Source organism: Camellia sinensis, chromosome 2, assembly GCF_055761805.1.
Source record: "Camellia sinensis isolate YWXY chromosome 2, ASM5576180v1, whole genome shotgun sequence".
NCBI lineage: Eukaryota > Viridiplantae > Streptophyta > Magnoliopsida > Ericales > Theaceae > Camellia > Camellia sinensis.
The window spans coordinates 90,951,663-90,966,579 of NC_138962.1; the positions used below are offsets into that span (position 1 = coordinate 90,951,663).

Consider the following 14,917-nt stretch of genomic DNA (forward strand, 5'->3'; position numbering starts at 1 on the left):
GATTGTGATAATGCCCGAGTTCTGACCTGGTTTCATAATTCTGTGGATGACCGTATTGGAATGATGTTTTCCAAATACGGTACTGCTAAGGAGGTGTGAAATTATTTATTAGGTGTGTATCAGCAGTCCAATTTTGCCAAACGGTATGAGTTGGAAATAGCTATTCAGAGTGCTCGTCGGCGGGATCAATCTATTCAAGACTTCTACATTGAGATGACAGGTTTTTGGGATTAGTTGGCTCTCATGGAACCATCTAGCTTCAAGGCACTAGACGCATATGTTCAGTTTCGGGAACAAGGTCATTTAGTGCAGTTTTTAACAGCTCTCTCCCCTCAATATGAGGCTATCCGTGGTGGCATCCTTCATCGATCTCCTCTTCCCTCTGTGGATGCTATTATTCGTGAGCTCCTCTCCGAGGAAACCCGTCTTAAGACTAGCAGTCAGACTCTATCTCCATCTGTCTTCTTGGTTGCTACTCAGCCTCCTTTGTTGTTAACCCCACCACCTCATTATCTTCAGGGCAGTGCGAAGCCCAAGAAGGGGCCACTAGCCTCTGATGAGTGTGCTTTTTGCCATTAGAAGGGCCATTGGAAGTACAACTGTCCCAAGAAGGGACGTTAGTTTGCTCAGTCTTCTTAGTTGCCTCAAACACAGTTTCGATCTCCTACTACTTATACTGCATCTGCTCTGACTTCTAATCCTGACTTGGCTTCCTTGCGTGCCCAGATGGCTCAGCTTCAACATCTCTTGTCCACCTCTTAGCCATCCTCCTTTGTCTCTACTCTCACCTCTCTTCATTCAGGTTTGTTTGGGTCCTCTTCAGGTATCTCCTATTTTGTCTGACTTTTTGACTTTGGTGCCTCTCATCATATGACTCCTCACCTTTCCTTACTTCAAAATTGTATCTCCTTTCCTTCTCCTATTACTGTTAATACTGCTAATGGGTCTGGTATGCTTGTTCTATCTGTTGGGTTTGTTTTACCCTTTGCCATATTTGTTGTTACTATTCCCTTTGTTTTTTTATGTTCTTCAGCTATCTGTCAGTTTATTATCTATCAGTCAACTTGATATTTCTGGTTTTGATGTTATTTTTTCCTCTTGTGTCTATTGTGTGCAGGATCGAGTGTCCAAGAAGCAGATTGGGACCGGTCGTAGAGTTGAAGATCTCTATGTGGTAGAAAGCTTGCATCTCCCTCTATCCACCTCTCCAGTTGCTTTTTCCTTCTTTCAGTTAGATTCTCAGTCAAGTCAGTTTTACTTATGGCATTCTTGCCTAGGTCATTTGTCTGTTGACCGCTTACGATCTTTAGCTCAGTCAGGATTATTGGGTAAAGTTTCTCCTAGTCAAATTGATGAACGTCGGGGGTGTAAACTTGCCAAAATGTCAGCTTTACCTTTTAATAAAAGTATTTCTATTTCTGTTTCTGTTTCTCCATTTTCTCTTGTGCATACTGATGTCTGGGAACTCTCTCCGGTTCTCACTAAAGGGGTTCCGCATATTATGTGTCTTTTGTTGATGATTGCACCCGTCATACTTGGGTTTATCTTTTGACTCATAAATCTGACTTTTACCAAATATATCGTACATTTCAGTCTATGATCACTATACAGTTTGGGGCCACCATTAAATTGTTACGATCTGACTTGGGTAGGAAATATTTTAAAACTGAGTTTTGTGAGTATTTGGCCAATTTGGGTACTATTCACCAAACTTTTTGTACTACTACACCTATCCAAAATGGTCGAGGCGAGCGTAAATACCGTCATCTCCTTGAACCAGCTAGGTGTTTTATTCTCTTTACCTCAGTTCCAGCTTCGTTTTGGGGAGAGGTCGTTTTTACTACTGCTTTTTTTCTTAACCGCATGCCTACTCCCCTTCTTTCTAATCGGTCTCCTTATGAGGCTTTGGTCTCTCAACTTCCCAATTACTCCCTCCTTCGTGTGTTTGAGTCTTCTTAGTTTTGTCCTTTTTTTAGTAAAGATCAGACCAAACTTAGGGCCCGGTTTGTCCTATGTGTTTTTTTGGGTTATAGTCTTACTCAGAAAGTCTATCGGTGTTACGACCCTATTTCTCGTTGTCTTTACATCTCCCGTCATGTTGTCTGCCTTACTTTCAGCTTTCTCCTATCACTGCTCCAGTTTGCAAAGAGGATTTGGTTCACATTGATCCATTTCCTTTTTAAGTCTCTCCGGATGATTACATCTCTACTGTTCCCTATGACCTTGTTCCCTCTTCTCCTCCTAACACACCTCCTGCTGTGTCTTTCGCCCTTGAACCCATGAATTTGCTCCTCCTTCTCCATTGTTAGTTTATTTTCGTCACAAAGCTCTCCATCCACCAGGTATCTCTACCTCTATTGCTGATTCTCCTGCTGCTGACTCCTCTGATCTTGCTCATCATAAGTATCCCTTTCGCATCTATAAACAGGTTAAAAAAATTTGTTTTGCTAAAACATGCTTTTCTCCTTCATATTGTACGTTTTTGTCTACTATTCACTATTTTTCAGAACCTCAGTCTTACAAGGAGGCCTGTTAGGATCTCCATTGGATTCAAGCTATTGAAGATGAGTTGTTTACTTTACAGAAAACTAGTACTTGGGAGTTGGTTCCTTTGCCTGTTGGTAAGAATCTGGTTGGTTGCAAATGGGTCTATAAAGTTAAGACTCATTCTGATGGTTCTCTTGAGTGCTACAAAGCTCGTCTGGTTGTCAAAGGTTTCTCACAGGAACATGGTATTGATGATGAGGAGACCTTTGCTCCTATTGCCAAGATGATTATTGTCCGTACTTTGATCTCTGTCGTTGTTGTTCGTTCTTGGCCTCTTTATCAGATGGATGTTAAGAATGCTTTTCTTAATGGCTATCTCACAGAGGAGGTTTGCATGCGTCCTCTCCTTGGTCTTCACCATTCCCCTGGACAAGTTTGTCGCCTTCGGCATACTCTGTATGGTCTGAAGTAGTCTCTTCGTGCTTGGTTTTATCGTTTTCAGGTTGCTGTTACTACGCTTGGGTTTCATCCTTGTGCTCAGGACTCTTCTTTATTATTTCTCCATACCTCCGTTGGATTTGTTGCCTTATTACTACATGTGAATGATATGATCATCACTAGCTCTGACTCTTCTGTTACCTCTGAGGTCAGCAGCATCTTTTCTGCACCTTTGAAACCAAGGATCTGGGCCCCTTGCGGTATTTTCTTTTTATTGAGGTAGCTTCTTCTCCCAAGGGCTATTTTCTATCTCAGGCCAAGTATGCCAATGAGGTTATTCATCATGCTGGTCTTACTAACACTAAGATTTCTGATACCCCCATTGAGCTTAATGTGAAGCTCACCACTACTGATGGTGTTCTTCTAGATGATCCACTTTATATCGAGAGAGCTCATGGGTTGTTTAGTCTATCTGACGGTTACTCGCCCTAATCTTGCCTATGTTGTTCATGTGGTTAGTCAATTCGTTTTTGCTCTTCGTTCTACATATTGGGCGGCTTTGGTTCGGATTCTTCTCTATCTCCGGAGTACTATATTTCAGGGTTCACTGTTGTCTTCTACTTCCTCTTTGGACTAAGTGGCTTATGTTGGTTCTGGTTGGGCTGGTGATGTCACTGATCCCAAGTCCACTTCTGGCGTCTGCATGTTTCTTGGTGATTTCTTGATTTCTTGGAAGGGCAAGAAACAGACTGTTGTTGCGCGTTCCACTGCCGAGGCTGAGTACTCTGCTATGACTCATGCCATTGCTGAGATTGTTTGGCTTCGTTGTCTCTTGACTGATTTGGGTGTCCCTCAGTCTTCTCCGACCTCCCTTTACTGTGACAACCGCAATGCTAATCAGATTGCACATAACATTGTCTTTTATGAGCGGACGAAGCATATTGAGATTGATTGTCATTTTGTGTGTCAGCATCTGCAGTTTGGCTCCATCTCGCTTCCTTTCGTCTCTTCGGCATTGCAACTTACTGATTTCTTTATGAAGACTCATACCACTGCTTGTTTTCAGTTTCTTCTTGGCAAACTCTTACACTATGTTTGGGAACTTAGGAGAGAAAAAAAAAGAAAGGATTACTTAAGTTATAAGAGAAATGAAAAAAAAAGAAATGATTGTGATTTCTTTCCTTTTTGTTTGGATAAGGAAGAAATAAAAGTAAAGAAATGATTGTGATTTCTCTCATTCTTATTTGGTTAGATTTCATTAAGAGAAAAGAAAAGAAAAGAAATTATTTTATGTTATATTACCAAAATAACTTTTTTTATGTTTTCAATCATTTTGTTTATTTTATTTTTATAGGGACAAAATTGGTATTATGAAAATAGTGGTTTCCTTTCTTCTCTCCCAATCTCTCCATTTTTGGAAAGATTAAAAATGAAGCTTATAAGAGAAATGAGTTTCTCTCAATTTCTCTCAATTTTTTCCCATTTCTCTCCACTTAGGTTATCCAAACAAGTAAGAGAAATACATATCTCTCCATTTCTTTTTTTTTCTCTCCAAATCACTCAATCCAAACATAGCGTTAGTGTTTTTTGCTAAAACACCTTAAGTTTGAGCGGGGGTGTGAGAATATTATTGTAGTTATGGAAATATATCAATTTGGTTGATTATATATTTTAGATTGATTGTGTGAATATTAGATTGATTGTATAGGGTTATTATTTCCTATTTCAGATTAGGTTTAGGATTGCTATATATATCGGTTGTCATCTTTGTATTAGAAACAAGTTGAATATACAGATCATTCAGAAAAACTTACATGAATAAGGTTGGGTACAAAAGTCAGTTAATTACTTGTCTAGCCGTATACAAGCAGTAGGCATGTTTTATCTGTGTCTAATGCAATGCAGTAGAATTTGCAATTCTATCATGATATGTTTTTGTATATGTTGTTTTGGATGACTATGGTTGTCAATGTATTGGTATTCAATAGGTTTTCATCGAATTAAGTCCCCAGTATTGTGGGGTGTGATTATATTATCCACACTGGCTATTTCACATGCCATATTTCAAATCACTTTGGCTGTTGAGGGGGATCAATGGAGTATGGTGGATGCTCGTTGGGCAAAGCTTATTGGTCTCTTAAGGTAAAAACTGATGTCCACATTCTAATTCTTTTCTTTCTTCTTTTTATTCTTGAAAATGATTTCACCAAGGAATACAGTTATTTTCTTAATTATCTACCTCCGTACAACTTAAAGTGGGTTGGCTTTGCAGAGATCACTCCTTGAAGTCTCCGTCCATTATTTATTTCCTGGTCGTTCAACTAGTGGCAGCTTTGGTTGCAGTTTTTGAAGTGTATGGGAGTAGATTTGGGCTGGATCTATATAGAAACCTTTGTTTGGGCCATTTACTTTCTTCTTTCAAGCATATAGGTTTGGGCTTTTTCTTTTTCTTTTCATATCATAAGCTTTGAGAAGATAGGCTGTTGACATGTCCTATGTGAAGAATTTTATTTTATCATTTGCATTTATTGTTCATTTTATGCAGTTCTCCAGTCTCTTATAGGTTTTTCATGATTGCAGAAACAATTTAGTGGTCACAAGAACATGAACACAAAGTAATTAGGTGATATAATGCAATGCTAAAGAAGCAAAAGTCCTGAACTGTATACAGAAGGCTTTGTAAAACTAAACCATTGGAATTCATTCACTGAATTATCTTATTCAAATTTTGACTTCTGAATGAAATGAAATCTTCTTGCTAATCACAGAAGTGGTGCTTTATGACATTGGAGGTGCAAATAATCACTTGAATTTTGATTCTGTTATTATCGTGTTTTGTTCCATGGAAGGTTCTTATCTCAGGGTTCTATGCTGTTTATTGTTGCCTGCTGTTCAGCTGGTTGTGGGCAGTAGCCACCCTTCATGGGTTTCTCTACCATTTTTCATTTGTAGCTGCATTGGACTTATTGATTGGTCTTTAACAAGCAATTTTCTAGGCCTCTTCAGGTGAGCATATTGTAGTTCCTTTACTTTGTCTGGCTATGATTGGTTATGTACTTATGAATTATTTCTTAATCCTTTCACTGATTTACATTTACTCGGATTGGTTTGAAGGGGATGGAGGTATCTTTTGTTGTATGCAGGCTTGAATATTGTTCTACTGTATGTATATCAGCTCCCTGGAGAATTCTCTTGTATGTTTCAATGGCATGCTGATTTCATTGGGCTCTATAAAATATCTGCGAAGTCTAATTGGTCAGAAATATGTTCGGGTGTTTCACTTCTTCTTTTCTACTTCATGGTAAGCACACTTATACTCAACTTCAATTTATGTCAAGTATAAGGTTTTGACAATTGAATTACTTTCGTTGAAAGTTTATTTGTTTGTCTCATATTTTGTGCATCACTATAAAGGTTTTGAGCATCCATGAGGTTCCACATTTCCAAAAAAATTGGAATCCAAGAGGAAAAAATACATTATATCCGAGCAGACTGACATTTTAGCCCAAGTTGCAAGTTTTCGAGTGTCAGTGAACATCTTTAGAAACAGAATAAATTGGAGTTGTCGGACACTAAGGTGCTTTTTGAGATGTGTGATTTATTTGGTTTAATTGTTACCATAGGCTTGTAGAACTTCTAGTTGAGAGGGATTGTATGATTGAGTACTTTGTATTTGCATCTATAGTTTCTTTTTCTTATCTGCCAACTTTAGGTCTCAATAACAATGTTTTCAAGTGCCCTAGCATTCCTTGTCAGCTTTAGGCTGAGGGAGTTCTTGATTGCCAAGAGGATGTTGGCACTAGAGAGGGCTGTTTATTGCTTCCACTTCCTCAAAATATCCTCTGTCCACTAGTCCGTGGCCTTGTTGTGGCTGCATAATTCTTGTAGTTAATGTAGTAGAGGTGACCTTGCTTCAGTCTAGAGTGCATCGCCCCTCCCCCCCTCCCCAAGAAGGGGGTGGTTTAACTCCAACATAGTATTTCCTCAAGGAGCAAAGGGTTTCCAGGTGCCTGGCTCACTTGGGGCATATTTTAAGTTGGGAAGTCATGGGGTCACCCTCCTTGTTGAGTGAAGCAACACTGTGGGTACTTTTGAGAACTTTGCCATGTTGTTTGGGTAATGGGTGTCTCAATAGAAGAAAACTTTCAAAGAAGAAGCTTTGCAAGAAATTAAAAGCATTGGTGTATTCAAAGCTCTCAAGAAATCTCTTAAATGCAAAGTGAGTCTCAAATATCTAAGGTTAGTACATATACATAAGGTTGGGAGAGTAATTGGTTGGGTCCTCACCAAAATAAATGTTTAGCCCATTATATCAATTGGATTCATAATTCTTAGTTATATACTCAAGACCACCCTTATAGACTTTCTGTGTGGGACTTGGCACAGGTTTGCACAAATTGGGATCATTACAAAGGGCAATCATGGTCTGTGTTACATGCACTTGGCCGTTTGGGGGTGAAGTACCTGTGTCGACACGACAAGACACGGGTACGGGATCTGTGTTGGATTCATCTCCTCTCTCTTGGACATTGCTAATTCAAAAAGGAAGAAGGTTGGTGGATGCTTACTTACAAAAGAACTTCGATATATGTTGGGTTGAAGATTTGGATCTGCTGAATCACATGATGATTGAATCTTGGCTACAATAACGACATAATGTAGGGTTTGAACAGAGAGATATTTAGGGTTGGTATCAAGATTGAGATTGATTGTGATGTGCATGAGAGAGAGAGGGAGGGAGAGAGTTTTGACCAATGGGTTTCAATCGTTATTGAGATTGCAAAACACTACTGGAGATATTAAGGTGATCTACAGTTGTGGAGCATCTTTTGTTGGGTTTGGCTAATGAGTTGGACCCAAATAAATAAAATAAAAATTCGGGTCTATTAATAAACTTTGCTCAGCTATAAAAATTTGGGCCTTTTAGTGTTTTACAGCTGGCCAACATCTTTTTTAATAACATGGGCCGATATGTGGCTTACCCACATGTTCGGTCCATAAATTATATATAAAAAAGTTATTGGGGTCAACTTTTTAATTCATGACTCAACAAAAATGAAAAAAGAACAGAACTTTTTAACTCATGTTCATATGAAGAAATAACTATTTAATGTATCCTTCTATCCGTATCCAAGTTTGGATCCGTATCCATGTATCCTTCATTTGTAGTTTTGAGGCACCCGATACCCGCATCCGAGTCCGTGTGACATAGACAATGGTATTCGAGGTATCACAAGCCAAATCTATTTGTAGATATTACAATTCGTGATTCCTTTCATTCTTTTCGATTCAATTTGACCCTATTTGATTAGAATCTATTGGCTGAGTCTTATATTACAATGATTCGTGATCTATCTGAATTGTGTGCAAATCTTATGGTTCACAATTAAGTACGATTTATGCAATGTTGTAATCTTTACAGCCATAGAGCATCTTTGTTACATAGGGTTTACAACCTTCTGGCCTTTGACACTATGCAAGTGAAGTTTGTCAACTTCACAAAGCGTTATATGGTCTCAAACAAGCACCACGAGTTCGGTTTGAGAAATTCTCCATTATGTGTGTGCCTTGGCTTTTCGCTTCGGTGATCATGATTCTTTTCTCCACATTGGTCTTTTTCTATATGTTGATAACATGATTATTGCTTGTGTGATTCTGAAGGTATTTCTGTTTTAAAAACTTAGTTGCAACAACATTTTGAGATGAAGTATCTGGGTTTGCTGCGATATTTCTTAGGTATAGAAGTGGCTTCTTCTCTTCAGGGATTTTTCTTTCTCAGTCTAACTATGCAACTGACATTATTCAGCGTGCCAACTGATTCTTGGATAGTTGAGACTCCTCTTGAGCTGAATGTGGCACTCTTCTTCTATTGATGGAGTTCTGTTAACAGATTCTACTTCATATCGAACTATTTCCGGTAGCCTTCTCTATCTCACTGTCACTCGATGTGATATTGTCTATGCAGTTCATGTTGCTTTTGACGGCATGAGCTTGTGAAGTCCCACAGCGGATGCTCTCAAAAAATAGCTTAGGGAATGCCTTGAGCGAGCCGAATGCGTATCCCCTTTGGAGTACGATGTCCTACCCTAGATCCAGCGCCAACCAATCTATAAGCTCTCTGTTAGTTTGTGTCTTCTCCTACCACAATTCTTTCGGTTGCTGTTTTGCTCATTCTACACTATCTTTGAGGTTTTTTACATCAAAATTTGTTTTTCTTCTTAACTTCTTCTTTAAAGCTTCGTGCCTTTTCTGATGCTGATTGGCCATGTGATATTATGGATAGGACCTTTGTTGCTGGATTTTATATTTTCCTGGATGATTCTCTTATTTCTTCTAAGAGTTAAAAACAAACTGTTGTTGCCCATTCCTCTACTGAACTTGAGTATAGTGCCTGCTGAAATAGTTTTGTTGCATTGTTTGCTTTTTATCTTGGCATCCCTATCTCATCTCATTCTCCTATGTATTGTGATAGCAAGAGAGCCATTTAGATTGCATACAATTCTGTCTTTCATGAGCACACCAAGCATATTGAGATTGATTGTCACTTTGTGCATTATCATCTGCAGCTCGGGTCTTTGTCCTTACCTTTTATCCCTTCTAGTCTGTAGTTGGCTGATCATTTCGCTAAGTCTCACACCATTTTGCACTTCTGTCTCCTTGACAAACTCTCGATGCTATCTACTGTCACATCTTGAGTTTGCGGGAGGGTGTTAATGATATATGTAATTTAGATATTAAGGGTAGTTTAGCTTTTACATCTTTTTTGTCTTCTTTTATTAGGATTTTGCTGTTTGCGCTAATATTGTATTCAGAATATGATTACGCAATAATACAACTCTAATTTTCTCCCTCAAAACATGATTAACATGGTATTAGAGCTCAAGTTGGAGAAGGATTTGGGTTCAAGTCATTCCATTTGAATTCTTTCTCTCTTATTCGTATTCTTTCTTCTCTCTATGTTTGGATGTTTGCATTTCCACGTGCAAGTCATGGTTGCACGTGAGGGAGGCTTTTGAATAGCTTGATTTACATTGTCGGGCCTTTTTCCTAACAGCTTAAGCTTTCGGGACAATTGGTTTAATAAATTCAAAGCCCTAATAGACAACATGCACAAAGGCAAAATCAGCTAGCTCCAAAAGGCAGCAACCAAAGATCAAAAGACCTAACCTCACATCAAACTTTCACAACCTGAGAATCTCTGTCATATTCTTGCTACCTCCTTGGCCGGGCTTAGGATTGCTACTTGAGTTAAGAAACCTTCCCTCGAGCCAATTTCAAGTTGTGAATTTTCTCTTTTAGCTTCTTCTGGTTTTCATTTTTTGATGTGGTTGGACTTCCAAATTATCATCACATTCAAACCTAGAGAGGCAAGTGTCAAGCACACTAAAACATGTTTGTGCTATTGGTGGGAGTATTTCTTTTGGGCCCACTACCCGCGGCATCTTGAATAATAATCCCCTCTTGGAACCTTTTTGGGTAGAACTTCCATCCAATCCTCCATGGGGTCTTTTGTCACCTCCTCTTTCTTTCTCTATATTAGTAATTGAAGATGAGAAGGACAAGAATTTTGGGAGTGACCATGTGCTATTGGTGGGAGTATTTCTTTTGGGCCCACTACCCGCGGCATCTTGAATAATAATCCCCTCTTGGAATCTTTTTGGGTAGAACTTCCATCCAATCCTCCATGGGGTCTTTTGTCACCTCCTCCTTCTTTCTCTATACTTGTTTTTCTATACTAGTAAGTTGAAGATGAGAAGGACAAGAATTTTGGGAGTGACCATAAATCTCGTAATTAACACATCTTTTAGCTATCCAAAGGATTACCAATATAATTTCGTAGGTAGGGATGATGCCACTCACTCAGTAGTGGTGTCACTTGAACCCACTAGACTGAGGAAAAACTATGATTTTCGGCATATCATTTGTGGTCTTAGGAACAACTTAACATACATGAACCCATTGAAAACAGAGGGTTTGAAACCCTACGGTTGGCTCCATATATACCTATAAAAAAATCATATATATATGTATGATAAAACTATCAACAATGTTAAGGGTATCTATTATTTTACACACCTTCATATGGGTGTGAGCTGCCCTAAACTCGTGAGAGAGTAAAAAAATAAGTACCAATATCTTTACTCAAGTTATATACAAGGAACTTCCGACCAACATAGTGAGATCCACTATTTTAAACATGGTTACATGGTAGATTTTACACATACACATAATTTTTACCATATCAATACACTTGAAAAGTGGAAAAAAAAATTGATGAAATAAATCTAGTGGTAAATAACATTTTTCTATATATAATTACATTTTTGTACATAAAAAATTATTATCAATACAATAAAATTCTCTTTATTTTGATGTGATAAATTTAAATTAGTTTGTTGATTTATTAGAAATAGGTGATGAATATGATAAATGTAAAATTAATATAGTATAAAATTTAAGTTTTTGACATCACCAACAAAAGTTTATGGAGTCATCACTGTTCGTAGGGGTCATCATAACCCAAGTCAAGCTTGAAAGATTTTGGAATCTCATATTAGGCTTGGATTTCAACACAAATCTTAGCATAGGATAATCTTTTCCTTGAATGGGTGACCGAGTCCATATAGAGAGGTTTTCCATTGGTACTTGCCACAAAGCCAATGAGCTTTTCCCTTTCCCCCTAAATAAAGTTTAAGGGAATGACTCCAGGCAGCAAAATATTTCCCATTCAACACTACACGTGATACGATGAACAACAGTATGGTGCGAGAGAGAAAAATCTAGATTAATTGAAACAGGTTTAACTAGTGCCACAGGAGAAACATCGGATGGAGAGTCAGTCATGGTGGCTAGGGAAATAGGTGATGTGTATAGTTAACAATATAGAACGATACAAATCACAAAACACACCGGACAAACGGCATAACCAATCTAACAAGTGCTACCGAACAACCCGGTAGCCCACTAACAAAAATAACGCAAGAAAAAGACTTACCACATCAACACCAAGTCACGAAACATGGGATAGAACCTGCCGAACTTCCCTAGAGGGGCTGTCGGCCTAAACTAGGACTGTGGAATAGCCTAGGCGAAGGGTTTAAGGGGGCTGGGTACGGCTTTTGGGTGGAGGAGAGGGGCTGGGAAGGGCTGTCGGTGGCTAGGTAGTAAGAAAAAGGCAGCTGGAGGTGATAGGTAGGGTTGTTAGGTAGAGAGAGAAGAAGGAGGCGGCTAGGGTTTTTTCTTTGGCTCTGATACCATAAAGAATGAAAAGAATAGAATGGCTTAGTCTAGAATGGAGACTAGCTTGTGTATATTTACTGATAGAGATTTACTAGATAGGAAATAACGTAAAAGGAAACAAAATCAAGGCCTAAACAATGGGCATAAAATAAGACCTAATTGATTCTAATTCCAACAAAGACAAGGAAAGGTGGTGTCGGTAGCCAAGGAGAAATGTGGGGGGAAAATTCCCTTCAAAAATTGAAATAGAATTGGCTAATCATATACTTAATTTCATTTGGGTGGGTGTTTGCACCCATTTTCGTAAATTTCTTGTTGACAGGTGGACTAGTTGGAGTGTGACATGTGGCAGAGACAAGCGAGGGTTCAACGGTTGTTTAAGGGGGTAAGCAATTTGAGAAAGGTTGAGAATGTGCATTAAACAGTGCAGATGATGGAGCAGTTTTTGGCTAAGTCATGGGCTTAGTAGGTGACTTGCAGAGGGAAGCATGAACAAGGTGGGGATTTTTCTCTGTCAAAGGAAGGACGAAAGGACCTAGGGACACGTGTCAACTCGAAGGAAGTGAAGTTTGATAGGTGGACGTGAAGGCTTGATGTGGTTTGAAGACTTGGAAGTGAGAGTGCAGCTGTAGTAGTTACACAACAACAGTTGCAGATTGAGAAGATCGTGGGGTCGTGGGAAAGAAGAGCTATAAAGGCCAAAAAGTTTGCAGAGAGAAGACAGCAACAACAACACAACAACTTAGTTTTTAGACTTAGAAGTAGTTCAGATTGTAACTTAGGAGTAGTTTCTTCCACTGTAATTTGTACCTTGTAACTGGATAAGCCTTGGTGATTTCAATCTAAAATTACTTTTGTTTATCTCATCTAGTTTGTTACCATCAGTTGATATAAAGCAGTTTGTTTTACTTGTTTACTTTGTTACCATCAGTTGATCCAAAGAAGTCCTCATCCTTTTGAGGCATTCGAACCACTACCATAGTTGCTTGATTGCTCCTGTTTAAATTGTTTAGTTTGAACTACTGCTTGGTTGCTGTCGATCCAATCCCAGCATAATTCTTACTAACAATTTTTTGGCACACCTGGTGGGACATCTTCCTAATTTGGAATAATGACAAGAATTCGACGGCAAGATGAAGTATAAGAAGACCTGAAATATGGCATGGAAAAATTTCGTAAAACACAGTCACATGATGTTCTAATAAGTGGATTTCCATGGAATGACGTGTCCAAACAAATAGATGAAATGATTTGGTTTTGTGAAGATGAAATGTGTTGGAGTGAGAATGAAATTTTATATTTACATGAAAAGATTGATTATCTTGGTTGGCAAGAATTTCAAACAATAGCGCCATTGCCATATTATTTGAGGTTAGAAACACCAAATCATTTTGATAAAGTGATTGGTCAACTTGATGATCAAATTGACCATTTTGAGATTGAAATTCATCAATGGAGGGAAACATTGAAAATTTTTACAGAAGCTAAAATTTGTGGCTTTTCAGTTGTTCTTCCTACACCTTTAAAGGTTGTGGATGATGAAAAAATTAATTCTTCAGTTGTTATGACTGAAAAAATGAAAGGCTATGAGAATAAAAATTTTATGGCTGGGGGGCAATTTCACAAGGAAGAAATATTTTCTAGGTTGTCAAAAAATATTTCTAACCCATTGATTTGTGAAAGGAAAAATCAGTCATTTTTTGCAAATCTTAGTCCAAAGAGTGATGCAAACAATGTGGTAAAAAAGTTTGATTTTGAGCCAACTGTGGCTAAAAATGAACAATCAATTCATGATGATTTTAATATTTTTGACATTGTTCAAAATGTTGAATTTTTCAGAAATTTTGAGCCATGCAAAACTATGAATTATGACATTCAACACCCATTTTAGGTCTGTGGATCACATCAAAACTTAATTTTGGTGAATTGGTTAAAAGGGGTTGGGTAAAAAGGGGTTGCTTGGTTAACTAGGTTGTTTAGCAAAATTTTGTTGACTAGGAACATGCCAGATGAGTGGAGGAAGAGTATTTTAGTGTCAATCTATAAGAATAAAGGAGATGTCCAGAATTGCAACAACTATAGAGGAATCAAGCTAATGTGTCATATAATGAAAGTGTGGGAGAGGGTGATGGAACGCTGATTGCGAGATATAACAGAGGTGTCAGAGAATTAATTTGGGTTTATGCTTAGCAGGTCAATGGAAGCGATTTATCTTTTGAGGAGAGTAATAGAAAAGTATCGAGAAAAGAAAAGAGACATTCATATAGTGTTTATTGACCTTGAGAAAACATATGATAAAGTGCTCTAGGATATAATATGGTGGGTGTAAGAGAAGAAAGAGGTGATAAAAGGTTACATTGATGTGATTAGGGACATGTATGAAGGGGTGGTGACCACTATTAGATCGCCTGCTGGAGAGACAAATGATTTTCCTATCACTGTAGGGTTACACCAAGGATCTACCTTAAGTCCTTTTTTTTTGCTTTAGTTATGGATGAGTTGACGAGAAATATTCAGGATGACGTGCCATGGTGTATGCTTTTTGCAGATGATATAGTGCTAGTGGATGAGACTAGAGAAGGAGTTAACACAAAGTTGGAGATTTGGAGAAAAGCTCTTGAATCTAAAGGATTCTGGATAAGTAGAACTAAGACAGAGTACGTGGAGTGTAAATTTAGTAACAGTAATAATGAAAGCAGAGGAGAAGTGAAGATTGAGAACCAAGAATTGCCTAAGAGTGAACATTTTCGTT

General features: G+C 38.2%; 1 protein-coding gene across 3 annotated transcripts in view; it reads left to right on the forward strand.

Annotated features, from left to right (window-relative positions):
• The first annotated feature begins 4,443 nt into the window (after positions 1 to 4,443).
• LOC114263964 (piezo-type mechanosensitive ion channel homolog) overlaps positions 4,444 to 14,917 on the forward strand; it is a 121,678-nt gene continuing 111,204 nt past the window's right edge. The window contains exons 1-4 of one of the 3 annotated variants that reach the window (XM_082915062.1): positions 4,444 to 5,067; positions 5,198 to 5,355; positions 5,775 to 5,931; positions 6,040 to 6,226. In XM_082915062.1, the coding sequence (XP_082771188.1) occupies positions 4,895 to 5,067; positions 5,198 to 5,355; positions 5,775 to 5,931; positions 6,040 to 6,226 (675 nt within the window). In that variant the 5' untranslated portion in view covers positions 4,444 to 4,894. Of the gene's footprint in view, positions 5,068 to 5,197; positions 5,356 to 5,774; positions 5,932 to 6,039; positions 6,227 to 14,917 lie in introns of those variants that run through there. The other 2 variants (XM_082915059.1, XM_082915060.1) reach the window with 2 other exon arrangements.